General features: G+C 40.6%; 1 protein-coding gene across 1 annotated transcript in view; it reads right to left on the reverse strand.

Annotated features, from left to right (window-relative positions):
* Window positions 1-21192, reverse strand: part of HEATR1 (HEAT repeat containing 1) — a gene marked incomplete at its 5' end in the record, with an annotated part of 35478 nt that overhangs the window by 5711 nt on the left and 8575 nt on the right. The window contains 24 exons of the mRNA XM_084262521.1: window positions 168-308; window positions 1154-1277; window positions 2094-2140; window positions 2757-2923; window positions 3765-3891; window positions 4563-4793; window positions 5527-5655; window positions 7040-7161; window positions 7425-7543; window positions 8288-8431; window positions 9534-9640; window positions 10201-10332; window positions 11077-11319; window positions 11512-11679; window positions 12014-12186; window positions 12683-12875; window positions 14311-14459; window positions 14721-14904; window positions 16370-16567; window positions 17048-17169; window positions 17459-17670; window positions 18509-18597; window positions 19598-19693; window positions 20097-20204. Of these exons, the coding sequence (XP_084118647.1) occupies window positions 168-308; window positions 1154-1277; window positions 2094-2140; window positions 2757-2923; window positions 3765-3891; window positions 4563-4793; window positions 5527-5655; window positions 7040-7161; window positions 7425-7543; window positions 8288-8431; window positions 9534-9640; window positions 10201-10332; window positions 11077-11319; window positions 11512-11679; window positions 12014-12186; window positions 12683-12875; window positions 14311-14459; window positions 14721-14904; window positions 16370-16567; window positions 17048-17169; window positions 17459-17670; window positions 18509-18597; window positions 19598-19693; window positions 20097-20204 (3525 nt within the window). The remainder of the gene's footprint in view (window positions 1-167; window positions 309-1153; window positions 1278-2093; window positions 2141-2756; window positions 2924-3764; window positions 3892-4562; window positions 4794-5526; window positions 5656-7039; window positions 7162-7424; window positions 7544-8287; window positions 8432-9533; window positions 9641-10200; window positions 10333-11076; window positions 11320-11511; window positions 11680-12013; window positions 12187-12682; window positions 12876-14310; window positions 14460-14720; window positions 14905-16369; window positions 16568-17047; window positions 17170-17458; window positions 17671-18508; window positions 18598-19597; window positions 19694-20096; window positions 20205-21192) is intronic.

Consider the following 21192-nt stretch of genomic DNA (forward strand, 5'->3'; position numbering starts at 1 on the left):
TCTGAACCTGCCAGGTAGCTCTGGGCAGGTCACCTACGTCTCGCTACTCAAGAACTGCCTGCCAGAATTGGCACTGGTACTTGGCATCTTTACATCGAGCAAACCTCTTCTGCATCAAACTCTCCCTGTGTATTTCTGCTAAAGAATGGAGCTGAACCACTTCTCACCTGGCTCTTCTGCCACTTCGTGCGCTGCTGCACCTTATTGTTCAAAAGGTCCATTGCCTTCCGTCTCACAGATGGGAGCTGATTCGTCATTAGTCCCCTAATCACAGGGATGAAGGTTTCTGTGGGCAATAAGGCATTGACCTACAAGAAAACACAATCAAATCAATACCATAAATGCTTTTCCGTGCACTGTGACATAGTAACCTCCAAATAAGACAGGTAAACTATCTTCAGCTTCCCACATGGGTTTCAGGATGAAAGAAGAGCGGACAGGGTAGCAGCGCTGTATCTGAGGCAAGCAAAAGAACAAAGCAGGTTCCAGTTACAGTACTGGGTCCTACTACAGTTTGTTCACTGGCTGCTAACAGCCAACACCCACTGGCCCTGAGACTTTCTCAGCAATTCCTTTTATCTACACCGGTGAGCAGGGACTCCTTACCCTAAAATACTTCTGCATGTACTGCAGGAAAACTGGAATTGGCTCCAGAGGAGATAAAAAGAGAATTGCCAAGCTGCGCAAAGTCGTACGCTTCACAGCGTGCAATGCCACAGCCAGCCCAATTCCACAAACACACTTCTCATCAGAGCAAGGTTAGAAAGGAAAGCATGGCATTTTTTTTTCTCCATTTCAGTTCCACGTAAAAGTATAAGCAGTTCCCTTAGCATTAGTTAAAACTTTACAAGCTAACAGTGGGAAATGCTGCCAAAAGCCATTCTTTTCCACCAGAGAGTGAAATGACTGCTTCCAGCCAGCAGAATACTAACTAGAGGAAATGAGCATTCCTGATTGTATTCTGGTTGTTCTGCCTATGCTGTTAGCTGTAGACATTAAAATCGTTAGACAAATTTAAACAGTGATACACCAGGTTGCAGACCATCTGATAAAGGCTACTACTAATCCCACAAGAAATCCTACAAACTGCAGTCATATTAATAAACAAAATTGGCAATGTCCCACTGCTAACACGAGGCCTAACGAGACATACTTTATCCAGCATATCATAGGACTTGTTAAGCAGAACCCTCCAAAATTTGGCTGTTGGCTTGTCCACATTTCCTTCCACTGAGGATGCCACAGTGTTAATATAGTGAAGAACTTCTTCTAATAGCCTAGAGGGAAAGGAAGCATCTTTTAGTAAGTCAACTTTGTTCCTGGAAAGCACAGAATTTCGTGAAACAGCAACAATAAAGGAAAATTGTAAAAACACTCAGTAGAGAGCATAGCAACCACATCTAGGTATTAAGAAAAAGCCACTGCAATAAGGAAGATCACATGGCACATTACAGAATTTTGCCTGGTACCCCCAAATCAGCATCTGGACACAGCAGTACTTCTACTTAAGAACTCAGCTTTAAAACAAAGACAATCCTGGAAGACAGAGATGTTTAAAAAGGAGCATATAAGGAACACAGGATTTAAACTCTCCACACCTCTTCACTTAGCACAGACACAGAAGTTATGGCTCCGCAAAAGAAACTCTCTGTTTTGCATCCCTGGCTGTTACAGCCCAGTGAGTACACCTCTGACCTGTGATTACTGGGCATCTCACACCCACACAGGGACACCCTGGAATAACAATATTTTTAGAAGCCAAAACTCTTGAATTCTTTTAGAGACCCCATCATCAACAGTGTAACAGTTGTGACTAGGAATGCAGTAAGCCCCATCAGAAGTACCAGAAGAGTGGATACTGGATACAGAATGGATAATCTTTCAGACATAAAAAACTCCACACCATATTAAAAAAAAAACCAAACCAAACTAAATAACTTGAATACAGTAAATACTGCTTGTTGCTGATGACAACATTAAATGCATCCTTGAGGAACAAAAATAGCACAATGGGACTATACTTAAAAAACTAATAAATATTCTCAGGTTGCACGAAGAGCTAGAAATAGGAGTGTAGCAGCTTTAAAGCATACCTCTGTTCCAACTTCTGCAGCTCTTCTTTTTCTTCACATTCAACTATCTGGTTTAAAAAAAGAATGAAGACATCAATTGTGAAACCAGCATCCCCTCATGAAGTTAATATTCCAGTATATGCAGATTTATTTGCTCTGAATGAAATGTCCACTACTGTGTAATTGTGAGCTCCCCACACTGGCACTTAAGCCATCGTTCTAAAAGAAAATATAAGAATCCTCGGAAGTACCAACACAGCAGCAAATACACTTCATTTTGGTGGATGATGTTCAGTTGAAAGACTGGGAACTACTTCCAGCTAGACTCACAGCTTAAAATTTGCAACACTTATTTTGTGTTGTCAGAGTTAGCAGCATGAATCCCACACCAAACTTGGAGTCATACAGACTGTGAGTGAAATCCCGGACTCCATAAAGCCAGTGGAAATCCACTGGGGCCGGAATTTCACTTTTTTAACCTATTTATCAATCACACAAGCTGAGTCTATTAAAATCACAGTTTCACAACTTTGTCAATAGGGGTTTCAGCAAGACACACAGGCCAGTGTATCCCTTCATCCCCTCTGAACATAAAGCCATACTGAAAAGTGAATGGACGCCCATCTGTTCCAGCACAGTTACGGCACGATCGCCTCGCGTGAGCAGTTCCAACGCCACTGTTACCTTTTTTACAAAGCTCTGAGAGGACAGAAGTTGTGACATGAAGGACACTGACAGGAATTTGAAATGGCGAAGTTGTTTGTCTGAGTGGGACTCCACATTGAAGAGCTGCCCATCCTCACTGTTGGGCTTTGTCTTGCATGCTCTTGACTTCTTTGGCCCAGGATCATCTGTTGAAAAACATCCACGGATCAAATTTACAACCAAGAGAAAAAGATGTTTGATTTCTGAGCACAGAAACAAAGCAAAAGTGCAGTTAGGTGCCCATCCAGGAAAGTCTTTCTGTGCATCCAAAATCATGTCGAAGTTCAAAAAAAGCAGCTCTGAATACCACATGAGAGAATTTTTAAAATTTCTACAGCCTCAGAAGGAGTAGTGCCACTTCACTGCCATTCCATCTGGTCGATTTGATGTGAAGGAACTTCTTTATTTGGTGGCCCTAAAGCTACGGCTCACTGGCTACAAGCCCAACATACGTTTGAGGCAAGACCACACACCGTGTCACATACGTGGGAAAACTGCTTCCAGTGTCGTTACCTGGTCCTTCCTGGCTGAGGAAATGTATTCAAACATCAAATGTGGCATAGTCCTTCCTTAAAAACAAACAAACAACCCTCACCCACCTTCCCCAACGCTCTCTGAAATAACGGACTAGAAAAGTCTTAAAACTTACTGTTTCATTATTGCTCCACTATACTGTAGTAGGAAGAAATGAAACCTAAAAACCCCAGAAATGACTGGTAGTCCCAGAGATCTTGTGTGCTTTGAGTAACAGCTTTTAACTAAATGATTTCATGTACCTTCTAAATGAGGACTATAGTTTGATTCTAAGTGCTCAAATCAATATATAACTAAAAGGATGAAGAAAAAAAAGTATCACATCTCTTAAATATAATTTAGACTCATTAGAGTAATTGTGTATCCCTTAGTCTTCTAAGGTATGCCTTAGTCTCCTGTCTCTAGAGGAGCAACAGGAAGGTTTGTGTGCATTTGCTGGCTGTTTGTGGTTACCTTCTTTGTTCTCTGGCAGCTCTGTCAAGTACTGGATTATTTTCATCATGCTTTGGAACTGAGAACGCACATTAAATTCGCAACAGATGGAAATCCAAAATTCAGTGTCTGCTTCCAGAACAGCATCCTGTTTATGGTTTAGAAAGAAAAAGAAAAAAAAAGGATTTTTAAAAAATTAATAATGATGATAAAAAGACTCAAAAATTGCTCCGTGAGTTTGTGAAAATGTCACAGTGAGCTGGATACTGCCAGGAATAACACCAAGGGTCACTGCAGTGAGCTTCTGGAGAGAACATTGTTCCAGAGGGTGCAGAAAGAGATTAAATTGCTGCAGCAAAGACTGTATCTTCTCAGCAATGTTCCTTTAATAATTCTTCTAGTTTTCCCCACAAACTATCCTTTCACCTAATCTGAGGAGGGGCTGCTGACCCAGAAACATAGCAGAGTTTATCTTGGTCTGCACAGGAAGATGGGTACCATGTTTCACATGGTTAAAGAAAAAAAGCCCCAATTTTAAAAATACTGAAGCGCTTTGTAATTAGATTATCAACTCTCTGGGTCAAGTACAACATAACCTGATTTATTATTTGGGCTCCAGGACAGAACAATATGGTACCTGTGAGACAAACTGCGGTCAGCATCACCCTCAGGTTCTGCTGTAGCACAAGCTCAGAGCTTGTCACTTATTTTCATGTAACCAGGGGGCATATGTCACCCCTTCTTAAAGGCAAGGCCACGAACAGGCAGGAGGAGATCAGTCTCTTGAGGAAAAACACCTGACCCACTAAGTCTTCTAACCTTGTCCATGCTTGACGTCGCGGTCACAGTTTTGGTCACATACTGCTCAAACAGCAGCACCAGCAGGACCCAGAGGAACTTTTCTCCTCCCACCGTGGTGATCAGTTGGGCCAGGATCGGCAGGCGGCGGTGCTCCGGCACGTGGGGCAAAGCATCCACAAACACACGAATGATTTTGATCACCACCTCCTCCACGCTTCCCGAGGACTCTGACAGATCGCTGTCTTCAGCCTGTGTACAAACAGGAACAAGCTCTTTCTTGTAAATTCAGGAAAGGAAAGGAAAGCACTCTGTGCCTGATAGCAGCGTTATTAACAGCGTAACATCCAGGAAAACAGAAGTGCTCCAAAAGAAAGAGTTTTCAATCACACGGTTCCTTTTCAGTGTTTAAGGAAGATGCTTCAAATGATATTTCAAAAAAAAACCCCAAACAAAACTGAAAGAAAAAAACCCAGTTACTTGGCATTGGCTGAAATAAGCAGGGTGTTTTCAAAGGAAAGCATCTTTCTGAAAACTCAGTCTAGAAGCCTGACGGTTAAGGTCTTGGATTCAAGGGCCTAGTAAAACACACCACAGTAGGCTACATGACCCCAGGTAAGTAACATCTGGCTCTCCTCACACATCACAACTGGGTGTGCCATAAAAAAAATTGTCACAGACACTTCTGATGGCTGCTATGAAAGGTTTAAACAAAAAAAAAACCCCAAACCATGCAACAAACCCAACCACAAACAACTTACTTGTCTAACAGAGAGCTGCAAAAGAATGCAAAATGTGTGTATGTATCATTAAAAAACACATTGGGAAATCCCAAGACTTTTTTTTAAATTCATTTTCATGTGAGAAATGTATCTGGCATTTGTCATGTTTAAATCTATGAGTGACAACAGAATTCAGATTCACTACACCTCATTATTAATGTCATTTTTTTTCCAACTCCTTCCCACTAAGTAGACAGATTTACCTGTATCAGCGCAGGAATGACCATCTGCACTGTCTTGTTAATTACTTGGAATGTGTAGGTATCATCCAGACGCAAAACATTCGCTCCCATGAATGTGAAAATGGGCATAATGTTGTGGAGAACCTTATCCTGGAAAAGAAGACAGATGAGATGAGTTTGCTTTTTGAACTGTGTTGCTTTACAGCTGATCCCTTAAGGCATTCCTCTGCCCACAAATGCCTCCAGATTCCTTTAAAAGAATATGAGAATCATTAGTTCCTTCCAGAATCTCCACCAACTAATTTTATGTGTATAGTGTCCCTTAAAGGTACTTACTATGTGACTGTTAAAGAAACCAAGATGCACTTCTAAGCAAGTAAGAGTGGAAATCAAGAACTTAGTCTGATTAAATAACTCAGTACTATGACAAGCAATACCAGTTATGGGGAGATGTGCAGAAGCCCAAATTTGAGCGTGGCACATAGATTCCAGCCATTTTTCAGTACCTTTCCCACCTACCCTTTTTACATTTGTAAGATATCTGCAATATCTACAGTCCTACAACAGAATGCAGTCGTGCTGATTTTAATTTGGGGCTTTTCTGGGAGGTGAGATCGCAATCACGGTAACTAATTTGAAGAGAGCTGGTTTAGAGGCGTCACCTACCTAAAAAGTTTGTTTCCTAGATTTTGCCAGAACTCAGAACAAGAAGCAACGAGGAGTGTTTTAGGTTTAGAGAGATGAGACTCACCCAAAGTATTTCCTTACAGTCTGATCCTGAAAATCTTGTACAAGCCAAAATTAATGTAGAATAAAAGCTCAGTTCTATAGCAGGTGATGGTAGTAAGATGATGGGAAAGGAAAATGGCCCCAACAATAAAAAAGCCAAATCCTCCACAAGTTTGTCAAACACATTCCAGTTTTGCTTTTTGAAAAAAACCCTTTATCTTTCTGAATGTGTGGAGAAAGTAGCAAGGTAAAGATAAAGCTGCAAACTGACTCTGAATCACCTGGATTTATTTTGCTGCTTTGATAGTTTCAAAGCAAAAGAACCTTATTAGAACAGTAAGCATAAGGTCGAACTTCAATGCACAGAAGAAAAGACTTGGTTCTGTCCATTAAAATCAGACCAACCTGGTTTTCTCATAAACTATTTCTCAGTGCTGTAGGAGATAGGGACTTGTAATAACACATGTGCTATTGGACTATGTTTTCTCTCTTGTATATAAAAAAAGCAGGGGAAAGAAGAAACAATGCACCACATCTTTGACCTTACTAAGAAGGTGATGCAGTGCTGTTGTTAGAAAGCTGCTTCTAGTTCTAACGGACTTCACTGCAAGTCATGACTAGTGACCAGAGCGTCAAGGCAGAGGTTTGTTTCCAAGTAAAATGGAACAGAAAGCTCTGAACGAGCAAAAAAAAAAAACCCAACAAAACAAACCCCCTGCAAGTTTTGTCTCTTGCTCCTTTCAGGAAGTTTCTCCCCATAGAACAGCTCTAGATGTTCTTCACATGTAATTCAGGGCTTACTTACAGGAAACATGCCAGCAACAGCACCAAGGAGCAGCAGTGCATGGTGGTGTGTCTGGGGCATTTTAGATATCCTGATGCACTGAACTATCACTTCCACGTTGAATTTGTCTTTGTCAAGGACATCTGCAAGCAAAAAACATGCACTGATTAACACTTCAATGGTCAACCATGTAGGAATAAAACCAATAGACTCAAGCAATGGTCTCAGTTCACAGACCATATCTAAGGGATCTAAAAAAAAAATGTTATTAAGAAGGCTAAGTTGTACATCCTACAAGGGAGCCTATTTCTTCTCAAGAATACAGTGTAGAATCAGAGAAGGTGGCCATTGTTTTAATGCTGTACTGGTGAGAGAAGCACCAAGAAATGGGTCTGGCAGTTTTTACCTGCTGGGGTCTTGCTACCATTGGAAGACAGTTTCTGACAGATGTTTAGCAGGCAGCTGAGGATTAGCTGCTTTGTATATTCCATATTTTCTTCTTCTGAAGCTGTAGGTTCCAGACACCTATGCAATTAGAAAAAAAAATTAGGAATTGAAAAAGGAGACAGAGAAATAAGTGACCAAACTGTGTATTAAGATACATGTAAGAAACTGCAGTCTTCATTCTACAGAAGTTCTAAACTGAGGCTTCTAAAAAGCAAAAAAAAGCATATCTTTTTTGTTTGTTTTTAAACACATCAGCTCATCCAACAAGTCAGAGGTACAAGACGATTCCCTGAAATACAATTGCCAGTCTATGTAAAGGCAAGTTGTAAGTAAAATAAATACCCAGTGCATATGTAAACTTTCCTCAGTGCCTGGAGACAGGGCTGGCAGGAAAGCCAATAGTTTTCTTAGGTTTGCAGTGCATGAAGGCTGCTTCACAATGTTTGGGGAGGAATTTTAAAGCTTAGAGCATTAATATAATAGCTTTGCAAAAGACAGGAGTCCTGTCAATTATGCCAGTTTCAGCACAGATGTCACTGTCCTTCTTTGCAATCCCCAGCCCTCCACCTGAGAAACTAAGTCTTCATGTGAGAAGCTGTGCATCAGGCAGCCAGCTTAAAAAGCCCATCACGTTCTTTACAAGGCAACACGCTCACAACAACTTCCCACTCTATCTGATGTTCCTAAAAGGAGTAAAGAAGGCAAGCTAAGCCACACCAGGTGGACACAGAGCAAGGAGAAAGTAGCCCACATTTCAAAGCTTTACAGTGCCTGCTGCAGAGGAGAAAGCCCAAGGACTGGTAGGGGGTGGGGGGTGGTTACCGGCTCAGCAGGGTGAAAAGCGCAGGTACCAACACCTGCGGACGTCTCAGCTTCTTCTTGTGCTGCAGTAATTCCAGAATGAGCATAACCCTCCGCCAGCTGAAGTGGCTTGTTTCTGGAGCCAGCTCTGCATCTTGAGGCTTTCTGAAAAGGCAAGACAAACAATCAGGACATACATCTGCAAAGGAAACAGCACGCTGTTTCAGGGAGCAGGCACAAGTCAAAACCCACAAGCTTTCTTCCACATGGTAATATCCTTTACTCCTCCTCCTGGGAGAGTGGCAATGTGCTTCAATTGAAGCAGCAGCACATTTTAAACAAACAACAGAAAACCCAGACCCAACTTGACAAAACAAACAAGCACAGCATGCCTTCTGGGGATGCAAAAAAATCTACACAATGCAGCAGGCTTCTGTGGGGAAAAATTAAAAAAAATAAAAATCTATCACCAAGTGATTGTCCAAGTACTGATCTGCTTGCCATCCAGGAAAATTGCATCTTCTTAACTAGCAGCTGTCTAACCAGTGACTATTCAGGCACTGGGTGTGTGCACAAGTGCCTGTGTTTTTAAGGTCAGAGTTTACAGATGGATCAATCTAATAGGTGATTATTGGTAAAAAAAAAAGGGCAAGTGAAGGAAAATAAGAACATGAGCACATTTATTCTACACTGAACAAAGAAAACCAACTCAATATCCCGTCTCAACAGTGGCTGACAGCTGATGCTTAAAGAAGAGAAGGAGTACAGCTCCTTCCATATAAGACTGGAGAGAAGAAACAAGATGAAGAGATCTAAAAATTAATTAACATTAACACTGAAAGAAAATACCATCTTTAGTTAACTAAACGGGAGCATTTTGGTAGGCTTCTTTAGATTTCAGTTCTGTGGCTGTAACTTGCCCATCTTTATTACGAGGTTTAATACCTACAAAAATCAATCTTGTTCAGCTGTGTCAAGCCAGATTCTACATGAGCCAATGCCAGCATTAAAAGTACCAAGAAATGCTGGTTGGTAAGGTTTTTGAGGTTTTTTTGTTTTGTTTCATTTTTAATTTTGGCTATAGTTCCAACAGTCCTCAAACAGCCACATGGGTTGGCTTTCTCCTGCCAAAAGTAGCTCAGTTATTTTACTGTGCAGGGACAGGGATGCTTATGCTTTCAAAACAAACTACGAAACAAGTGTAGTAAAACAAGTGGCGTTTTCAAACTGTACAAGTAACATTTTTGGATGTCATGGGGGTTTTTACCTCTGCTGCTGCATTTTCTGCCTTCTAGTCTGCTGAACAGTGGCCAGGCTTCTGGTTTTCTCAGGAGGCTCCAGTTCTTGGACAATCTGCTCGGCACACACTGAAATCTGGAGCAGTAAACAATGTGTCACATGACACAACTATGACTCCTCTTTTTTTTTTTTTTAAAAAATCCCATCCCTTTTATGCAGAGTATGTGGATTATATACACATATCAAGTCATAGCAGCACAGCCTCTGAATGCCTGTCCTACTTGTAGCTCTTACAGCGAATCAAACGAGATAGTGACTTTAAATCCAGGTGACAGAATAAATTGCTCTATGAAAGCTACAATGAATGTATTTTGGGAAAGGTCTCCTGGTAACAGCACAAAAGCAGTTTTTACCCAGAAAATGAAAATCAGCGCAGCAGAAAGAAGTGAGTTCTGCTGAATTCATACATGTAGTACAGAAAATGACTGATACAGGGCTTTTAAAGAAATACCTTCTAAAAAACAGTCGCTTCACAAACTATTTATGCCATTAACACAATTATACTACTCAACAAATAGTATCTGATTCCCTTCATGCTATGAAGGATACAAACAGTGAGCGTTACTCTGCGTAGCAACACAGAACCACTGCAACAGGGTTGAATGTATTTGTTAGTTCTAGAGTTTGCTACTTACCCCTTTAAACACACTGCTCACTGTCTGGGCACAAAGTGGGTTCTTACAGTTTAAAAGTAAGTCGAACAGTACTTTCAGTAACTTCTGTTGCACCATCCCATCTGACACAGCTGCAAAGAACGGTTTAGTAATCTACAGAAGGGACAGAAGAAAGGATGCAGGGAGGTTTACTGTAAGAGGGAAACAAGATCGCAAGCTGCGGCGCTTAGGGATGCCAGGTTATGAATGACACCCCCATCACACACATCAGTATCAACATGTATTGTAAAAAATAACATTGGCATGTAAACTATGTCTTTGGATGTATCCAGGAATCCTTAGATGCAAAGCACACCCTTCTGAAATCTCTCAGACATACTGGTTCTTGGAATTTTTCATGTACATTGTTCTCTCCACTTGGCCCTAGTTGTCATCAGCCTGTGGCAAGTACCTGCTCATACCTGGCTAATAATAGAAGGCCTGAATTTGTACCTGGCTTCAAATGAGACAATTTCTCACCTACTGTATTTTCTTGACAGTTTTATCTCAGGAGGAAACCGTGAGGTAAAGCTCTTGCCTGACAAAAACCAAGGACAGTGGAACTGCAGTGTCTGCAGGGGCAGTGAGAGTGGCATTCCCCTGCACATGGAATTCCATTCGGCACTTGTCCAAATGCAGAAAGAAAGTGAGCAGCAATTTCACCTTCTGGCAAGTGTAAGGAAGTTTTGCAGCCTGCTTAGATGTTTCAAAGACACTATGCAGACTGTGGAACTTGTACTAGGAGAAAGACAGGGCAAAATCTATTAAATCTTCAAGACAGGAAGAGTTCTTGTAAAAGCAATCCTAAACACTGGTCCTTGTTTTAACCATAAACAAACATCTTTATGGGTGCCATACCTGCCCAAGTGCTGTGATCTGAAAAGGTGGAATTTCTTCATAGATTTTCTTGTCAGCATGCAGACTTCTGATAAACAAATCCAGACTCTGCTGATTCTTGCACAAGAGAGTTGCTGAATATTCATTAAACTTTCTAAGCATGAGATGCAGGAGAACAACTTCATCTTTCAGCATTGCCTGAGGTTTCTTAAAGACCTTCTCTAGCAATCGGTCTAGTGCAGGCAAGAGGTGAGAAAGAATCATCTGCAAACAGGAAAGTCATCAGAGAAGTTTTTATTCATTCTCATTTTAACCAACTTCCATAGCACAGCTTCATTGTACTGTAACATCCCCTCTCTCTGGTAACACTGCTTATGGTATTTAATACAACATCTATTCCAAGAGGAGAAATACAAGACTTACTGTGAGATTACCATGAGCACATGCTGTACTTACCTCACCATGGACTTCATGAAGAATTTTCATTAAGTTTCTTGCGATATATGATGGGAAAACAGGGTTCTGTACACAATCTAGTATACTTTCCAAAGCTTCTGACAATTTTTTCCTCTGGGATTTCTGTTTTGGTTGTGTGTCAAGCTCCTCAAACAGAGTTTCCATGATCTAGTTCATTAACAAAGTGAAAATTAAGTTCCTTCTCTGCAACAAAAATCACTTAAACCAACATTCATTCAATATTTTTGTAATAAAGCAATCCAGAAACAAACAGAATTTTTCACCTGTAAACAAACCATAAGGTAATACCTCTTATTTGACTGACATTCTCTGTGTGTAATAAGTCACTTCAATGTTTTTATAGTCCTTTTAGGAAAAATGATACCAGTCTGCGATACAAGGACAACCAACCTTCCCACTTTGCTTGATTTCTTCCAGAAAAGATGTGAGCTCACAGCAGCAGACAAAACTGGCATTGAGGTACCCCTTAACAAAAAAATACCTGTGATATGTAGGTAGGGTCGGACACAATCTCTTCTGTCTTTTGCTCCAAATGCTGAAGAATGGGGTGAAACAGAGAGTCCTTTACCCCTCTCACGGAATGGAGGCAGTTGAGAGCCGCCCTTCGAACTTCACTCACAGGACTACCCAAGTTAACGAGCAAAGATATCACCACTGCAAAACCAGCGAGGGAAGAGAGGAGGAAGAGACAACAGAATACAGGGAGTGGTCAGTATTTTACCATACCTGTCTCTGAAGAGGCATTGATATGACTGTGAAATAAAAATAATGGTCTCTGTTCACTGTAAACCTCTAGACCACACAAACTCAATGTGAATCTCACAAATACAGGGCTCTGAACTTCTTCATCACAGTGTTCACTTGCTGCTAACTGACTGCCACATCCTTATACTGCCCAGAAAATAAGGTGATGTAACTGGGGTTTTTAACCTTAGAAGTGTTAATGAAGCATTCTCCTGTGCTGAAGAAGTTGGTTACATCAATTCGTCCAAGCTTGGGCTAGTAACTGCAGCAGGAAATCAGCAAGAAAAAGCTTGAGCACAAATGTCTATAGATGTCCTTCACATTATAAAAAATATGGTAAAATATGCATAAAAAAGAGAAAAGGTACTGTGATTAAGCCTTAAAATGAGATCCTGGTTTACTTTACCTGGAGATGATGGTGACAGCAGCTGATTCTTCTTTTGGTACGTCTGCGATTCAAGCAGTGCATAGCCAATATATAAAGCTTGAGTCTGTAGCATTGCATTGACCTCATAGTTCAGGTGATTTGAAAGGTTATAACTGTAAGTCCACAAAATTGAAAGGAATTTGAAGAGAATATCTGAGTCTTTTAGATGTACCTTAAATTTAACAGAAAAAATAAAGAGAAAATCACTTGGTTAGTAACTTCAATTGACAAACTACTACTCACAACATCTGATAAACTACCCAAATCAAAGGAGCACACAGAAAGAGAACTAACAAGTCAGAAACACTGTCTTTGGGGAAGAATAGGTTATGGAGTAGATGCTTTTGGGTAAGCAGTACTTGCATATGTATAGAAGTCAGCTGGCTTATTTAGTTTAACAGATAGCTTGTCATCTGTAGGTATGTAAATACAACAGGTTTTCTTATCGTAACATGCTGAAAACAGCTCCATATGAACAGCTGTACAGTATGTCAACTGTGCAAGAAAAATCTTCTATCCAAAATAAAGAACTTCTGTCTCCTGTCTTGTGCAGCAGTAATTTTAATATTAAAAAGTGCTCAGAGTAATCTCTGACCTTTTCCTCAGTCATACAAAGTGGCTTTCAGAAGCCCACAAGCTAGTATCTGGGAAGAGCTAGGACATCCCATTTCCTCGTGCAGCACAGCTTTCTGTGCTGAATATTCAAACTAAACACTATTCTTAGAATTTGTCCTGGATTGGCTGTACAGGCTTTATATAATAATAGAGCACAGACCAAAATTAGTAAACTCTGAATCACACATGTATTACTGACCACTGCAGACAGACGTCGGACTCCCCTCCACCCCTCCAATAGTAACAGCTGCTCCAGGAAGATTAAATTAAGTTTTTCACACATCTACATATAATTACCTCAACTTTGCCTTAGGACCGTTCTGTCAAAATTTAATAACAGGGTTTTTGATTTTGAAGAAGTTACATCTTCTCCTAAGAGCATGGTCTGGCAATAACTAGCATGCTTTCTGTCTGCAAGATGCTCTGGAATCAAAAAACATCAAATTCCAGTAACAGCAGCTTTTCTGTCTTGTTTCTTTTTTCCTCAGAACTTACAGTTAATATTCCTTGTCATCTAAAACTCAGACTCCTGAAACTCCTTATTCTCCTCACAAACATCTATCACTTAAAGAGGGTGAGAAGACATGAGATGATGTTATAGGGAAACATGCAATGTCTTCTACAAGTTTTCCTTTCTATTTTTCTAATTAAAAACTAACAAATTTTACAGACTAACTGTTGGATTTGGTCCCAGATCAGACCAAAACTTTTACATCAAACCTTCAAACTTCAAACTTTGCCCTTGTCCAGCAAATCATTGTTACATTTTCACCTCTGCTTCACCAGGTCCACTTACTGGTTTTAAACCTTACTTTTTTCTTATTACATTTAATTAGGGTTAGCTAGCTAGCTTGACTTTCATCTGCTCACAATACTAGCACGCCACAACCTGTGCCTGATCAGTTCTCAATTTTTCTGTTTTCCTTAAAATGATGTGACTGCAATATATTTCATGGCTAATAATTCAGAGCAATAAATGCCAAAAATAATACCTTGAGTAAGAGATTCATCAATACTCTGTACTGAACAGCATTGCTTCCCTCACTAGCTCCGCAGACAAGGAGGTCAAACAGCCCCAAAAGGAGGTGCAGGTAATCCTTGCTGTCTTGATTCAGAGATTCAGGATTCCACCAAGTTTCCTCTAAAAAAAGCCAGGTTATAAATCAGACACAGTAAATGTGTGTGAAGAACTTCAGAAACCAAGAGGAAAACAGACATCTCCAGTTAAAAGAAAACAATACATTTGGCTGATTTCATGTTCACAAGTAGGTGATCTGTACAGAACTCAGTCACAATGATGAAGGCGGCTAGGGAAGGAAGGCTTGCTTGGTTCCAACAAGACAAAAAGAAAAGATCCACCTTCTTCACTGATATAAAGGACAGACAAAGCCTTAACACCAACCTTTTGTGAAGGACAGAGGAGGTTTTAGGCCATTAATGAAGTTTTTCAGTAAGAAGAGGAACAAAGCTGACTCCTCTGCTTGAGCAGTCTGATCATTACTGAGCTTCTCTATATATGCAGTTAACACGTCCTCAGGCACCAAGGTTTCCTCTGTTGTTTCAACAGACCAATTTAGGGGAGTTTCCTGGGAAGAAAAGTTCATATTCATGTATAGTATTCAATTCTATCCAGCAGAAATCAGTAATTTAGCACTAAAATTCAGCAGTATTTAATTTCTAAACCTCAGGTGTCATTGTGAAGCGAGTTACATTCCTCATTTTACACTGAAACTTGCACCTGTAGTATTAAAACCTATACTAGCTCTTACTACCATAATTAACAGTGTACATAAGATAACAGAAGAGTGAAATGCCAACCTCTCTAAAATACCTCTTCAAAGGGATTAGTTATTACAGCATTTTGTGGACACTGAGTTTAATCCTTTCACCTAATTGTTCAGGCAACATAATCCAAACCTTTTGGATATTTTATACAAACTATTTAATGGAATATTCTGCTGTCAGAATAACTAATTACTGTGTATTGCTCTGTGTTTGTGTGTGAGGGGGTGCACACGCAGAATCACAGCCCTGCTCACACGGTTTTCTTACACCACCCCCACCCCAAAAAAACCCGTTTCAACAACAAAATAGATGAAGAAAACCCCGATGGGAAATACGTATAAAAACACAGCAGAAATAGGTAGCAGAAATACTCCTTCTGAACATTGCTTCTGCCTCTCTCATGGCTCCTCCTTCTGCTTCCACATTACCTCCCAACAAGTGTCAAAACAACTGCTTATGGGGCAGCACAATAAAACAAACCCCAACAAATTAAGGAACAACACTTGCGATACTGCTGCAAGGACTTACTTGAGGTTGTAGTTTCATAGAACCACAGACTGGTTTGGGTTGGAAAAGACCTCAAAGCCCATCTAGTTCCGACCCCCTGCCATGGGCAGGGATACCCACCACCAGTCCAGGTTGTCCAAAGCCCCATCCAGCCTGGCCTTGAGCACTGCCAGGGAGGGGGCAGCCACAGCTTGCTCTGGGCAACCTGTGCTGGGGTCTCACAGCCCCCAGTCAAGAATTTCTTCCTAATGCCTAATCTTAATCTCCCCTTCTTCATTTTAAGGCCATTGTCTCACGTCCTGTCACTCCCTGCACTTGTAAACAGCCCCTCCCCAGCTTTCCTGTAGGCCCCTTCAGGTACTGGAAGGCTGTTGTAAGATTTCCCCAGAGCCTTCTTTTCTTCAGGCTGGCCAAACCCAACTCTTTCAGACTGTCTCACCGGAGACATGCTCCAGCCCTATGGCCATTTCCAGCCCTCCTCTGGAACTACTCTCAGCATAAGTTCTTTTTCAAACTCAGCTGCATTTCCCTCTTTCCCATATTGAACAAGGCAGCAATACCTTTACTCAATGACCAATACCCATGATATTCTCCAGTCAAACAATGACACCACACGATGCCACAGGGTAGCTGGCAGAAACACCCCAAATTATGTGCCAAGCCCACGGCACTGAAACATTCAATTAGTTGATGGAATGCCAGCCTAAAGCTAGGACTTTCTTAATTTGAAATGCCCTCTCCAAACCACTTCCATCTTACCTCATCAGAATCAGAAGCTCTGAGAGTTTTTATTTTTTTATCCAAGAAACAGAAGACTCTGATAGCCACTGAAAAATAACTTTCCTTCATCTGCGGGTTGCAGCAGCACTGAACAAGCACTGAGCCAATTATATAAGTAGTTACTTTCTGTCTCATGCTGTCAGATTCTGTTTCAGTCGCCAGTATCAGATCATCAACCTTAGAAAAGGGAGTGGAGAAAACACAACAACAAGAAGTTTGCAAGACTTTATCCTTGTCTCATGTACATGTCCAGTTAAAACCTTGTTACCTTTCTTCATCTTTAACAAATTCCAGCCTGCTGTAACAGTGCTCTTTGAAACCTCAGAACGCACAGATGTTCGTTTCTATGAACTATGCACAAGTATACTTTTATATTCCCTGATTTTTTTCCACAGGAAATTAAAAATCCCTGAAATTTAGTCACACTAGTCAGTTGATAAAAACAGGTAACAGCTTTACTTCTTTTTTTCCTTATGTTATAGTATAAAACTATTATATCTAGATTGCATTTGGGTTAGTTATCATATATGTATGTGTCTATATATATATATTCGCCTAGCAGCTTAATGATGGCATAGTAACACTAAGAAAAGCACATACATCCTATAGCACGTTCATTCTACAGTGACCACCTGGAAAGTAAGGTGGTTTGCATACCAGCTGCAACAATAAGGAAGGGTCCCCTGAAGTCATATTTTTAGAAAACAGCAGAATCATTTTCTTGTTGGCCACTCCCATCAGGTCTGTTGTGCTGCTGGATTTAATTGCTTCTTCAAGAGCTACTCCAAGAAAAAGAAGAAAAAAAAAAAAAAAGAAGAGTCAGAGAATCTAGGCATACAAATGACATTAAAAGACTGGTGGCTCAGGAACATTTAGGAACACTCAGAAACACACTAGACAACTTCTTCACCTTTTCAAAGAGCTTTCATGAGCTCTATCCATACTGGTAGCATGACAGCTCGTTAATGACTGCCAATTTCCTTCAGTAAGAGTTTAGGTTCAGTAGGCACAGCATCCTAGATTGTCACAATTTTTCTTTTACAGAATTAGTTGCAGTGACTGCTTTACCTTCTGGCCAACCTTTCAGCAGTGGGTGTAAGGAGCAGAGACCAGACTCTGACAGGCTGACAGCCATTTTCCAATCTGAAGATCTGGAATTTGTGTTAGTGATGACCATGAAAGGCAACAACTGCAGTACTGCTCCATCTAGCAGTTCTTTCTTCTCTTTCAAAATCTCCTCTTGGACTAAGATTTTTACTGCTTGCTCCAGAACTTTGTACCTAAAAGAGAAGAAGTGATGATGAAAACTCCTTGCTCAGCCAGAGCAGCAATGCTTCTTTGAATTGTTCTCCGTTTTCCAGGGCAATTTTCTCAATCTGAAGAGCAGTGAGAACAAATAGGGAACTCCTGGAAAACCGTAAGCAAATAATCAAACATTTCTCTGGTGACTCAGCATAGTGTCCTGGTTTTGCCTAGGATAGAGTTAATTTTCTTCCTAGTAGCAGGTATAGTGCTGTGGTTTGGGTTTAGGATGAGAATAATGTTGATAACACATTGATATATCGGTTGTGGTAATGCAATGCTTAGAGGAAGCCATAGACTTGTCAGATTCTCAGACTGGTCCACCAACGAGGAGTCTGAGGGTGCCCAAGAAGCTGGGAGAGGACAGCTGACCCCAACTGTCCATACCATATAATATCATGTTCAGTATATGACTGGGGGGAAGCTGGCTGGGGGTTTAGACCACAGCTCATGACTTAGCTGGGCATTGGTGGTCTGCAGATGGCAAGCAGTTGTGCTGAGCATCATTTCTTTTGTTACATTCTATTATTATTCTCATCCTTTTCTGTCCTATTAAACTTTCTTTATCTCAACCCATGAGTTTTATCTTCTTTTTTCTGATTCTGTCCCCTATCCCACTGAGGTGATAAAGCAAGCAAATGGCTGTGTGGTGGTTCTAGCTGCCTGCTGGGTTAAACCACAACATATATATATATGTATAGCATAACAAAAAGTATTTGAAGTGGAAGAACAGGTGTTAAAATATTCTTCTGAGTTACATTTTTTAAATGTAACCAACACAGAAAGAATGTCAACTGAAAAAGGGCACAAACATACCACTTTCCATCCTTGGAAAGATCAGCTCTCTGGAAGATGTTCAAAAGACTTGATACTACTACTTCTGGACTGACTTGTTTCCTGAAAATCTGGAAAGTAATCAAGGAAAATAGATAAAAGTATAATAAAATACAAATTAATTTACTGTATCATAATGGAAAACGCATCTGCTAAATTGAGTGCAACCATGGATGGACCAGCACTAATTCCTATTGATGATCACGTAATAGAAGTATTACCAGAGTAAACAGAAGTTATAAGGCTGCCCAGTACGTCCTCTTGATACCCTCCAGCATGAAGAATTTATCAACACTAGAAGTGTTTGGTAAAACTGACAAGCAATAAGCAAACTGCTTTATAATTAAATGAGAATTGCTTTTACTTCACATAGTGTCTGTATGACAAAAGCATAAGGCACATTAACAAGAGGCACTAAAGCTTAAAGCAGCACTCACGTGCATCTATTCCTATTTTTGTGGTGACTGAGAATGAATGAACACACCAGATCAATTATACTACTGCTAATAATATTCTCCACTACTACTAGCAGAAGCAATAAAGAGAGACTGTTACTCTAGCTGGAAACAATCAGCACAATGCATACCAGGGGCCCAGCCAGTGAACCTGAGCTGGACTTCAGTACTTTGCCACTATCAACTGATCAAATGACTCTCATATGGAAAAACTCAACGGAGCCCTTGTCACTGGCGCAATGATCTGTCCCTGCGCCGTGTTCCATCCCTAAGGCAGGTGACAGGGTTTGTGTTCTTATAGAAAAGCTTGCACAGGGTAAGCTGGAAGCACACTTCAGATAGTAATCATAGGTGAAAATATGCTTTAGTAGCTACATAAAACCCATCTATAAGATCAGGTTAACCACAAACAGGTCAGGAAGCAGAAACCTGAGGGAACACTGTGAGGAGGTAACAACATATGCCTCCTACATTTGTTCTGCTTATCCTGTTAAGAGGACAAAAGCTGTACACTAAGGACATGAGCAGAAGGACAATTACAAAGAATACATTCCATACATCTGTTGAAGAAGACCAGCTAAAATCTCACCTGACATATCAAAACATAGACACTTACCTCCAAAGAACAGAGAGCAGACATCACAACATCTTTGTTGTCATCCTTGAGACGACCAAAAATTGCTTCTTCTATGAAAGACTGATCAAAGCCTTCCTGAAAAAACAAAGGCAAATAAAGACCCCCTCCCCAAAAAATCATTTTTTGGTAGCACAATTTACAGACTTTCAATGAAATATCCAAATCCTAGTGCATGGAACGCAGTAATATCATCTAAATTAAATCTCAAATACGAGGCAGGCTAACTTTCAAGAGCAAAAGAAAGAAAACTGTAAGTATCCAGAAACTCAGATTTTATCTTAAGACTACAAGCAGCTTAATAAACATGAACTACATCCAGATTCCAGAATATGGGAAAATGGTGACAGAAACCTACTGAAAACACAACAAAAAACAGCAAGGATGACACATCACTCCAACTCATACGCCTGGTAAACAGCTTTCTGAAGACATTTCCACTTGAAGACAGTTCCCTAAGAGGGAGATTCAGGACACAAACCTTTGCTGTCTCAATGACATCTTTCAAATGCTGAAGAGCCAGGACGCGCACAGCTGGCTGAGGGTGATTCAAACTAAGCAGAAGGGAGGTATCAGAGTCTTCCAGAAACTGAAATAGAGATTTCAGAGTGACTCACTGCATGTTAAAAGTATTTTACTATATGTAAGGACAATGAGAGAAATTCTTTCAGCAATTTTTGGTACCGGACGAAACCCTGTATAATTCAGACCCCAAAAGCATCAGCTACAGAGCAACGATGCTGTGTAACTGTTTCACATTTAGTCTTCTTCACTTTGGCAGACAGTTCTGGGAAACTGTCTTGAAAAGTACAGTAAGCCAGAGACACCTTTTTGTCCTAGGAAAGCACTACACTTATCTAAGGATTCTGAGAAAGCTCTAATGACAGCGTCAGTGTGACAGAGCACAGATAGAAACCGTTAAAAAGGAATCCCTGCCAGTCCAATTGTGTGCACTTATCTCAGGAACCTTAAAGCCTAGAAGAGTCATGTGCCTTTGTTCTGCACACTTCCTTTCTCTGTTAATCCACTTTTATTCAGGCAGAGAATCTGTGCCTTCGTTAAATCTGTGTAAAAATACACGAAGCGTTTCTTTATGCAATTATCATGTTTTCCAAGGTGCTTTCAGTCTTTCAATCATTGCAAACTGCAGCCAGAATACTAACCATCTCTTACAATAAATTCCTTGGACAGATCTGTTGCACTCATGGCTGTTCTGTGTTAGGCTGGGTTTCCACTGCACTTCAGAAATGGCACGGGAAGAACTCTGTGATCACATTCTTCCACGTTACTGACTGTATTCATAAAATAATGGACCTTCTCTCAACTGTGATGAAGCTGGTTGTGAGCTTTACCAAAACAGGCACCTCTGACACTGGCAAAATCTTTAAGATGAGGCTTTGCTGGGCACCACCGTGTTGGCATTACCAACCACTACAGTACAGGTACCGGCCACGTTCCTAAGGATAAATATTATTGGGAACAATCAGGGCAGGTGGAAATGTATAAATTTCAACCATGGAAAAAGCTCACACTCATGACTGTTCATGGTCTGATAGCTTTCCACAGTTTTGATCAAG

The sequence above is a fragment of the Gallinula chloropus genome, assembly GCF_964237585.1.
Source record: "Gallinula chloropus genome assembly, chromosome: 3".
In the NCBI taxonomy this organism is placed as follows: Eukaryota; Metazoa; Chordata; class Aves; order Gruiformes; family Rallidae; genus Gallinula; species Gallinula chloropus.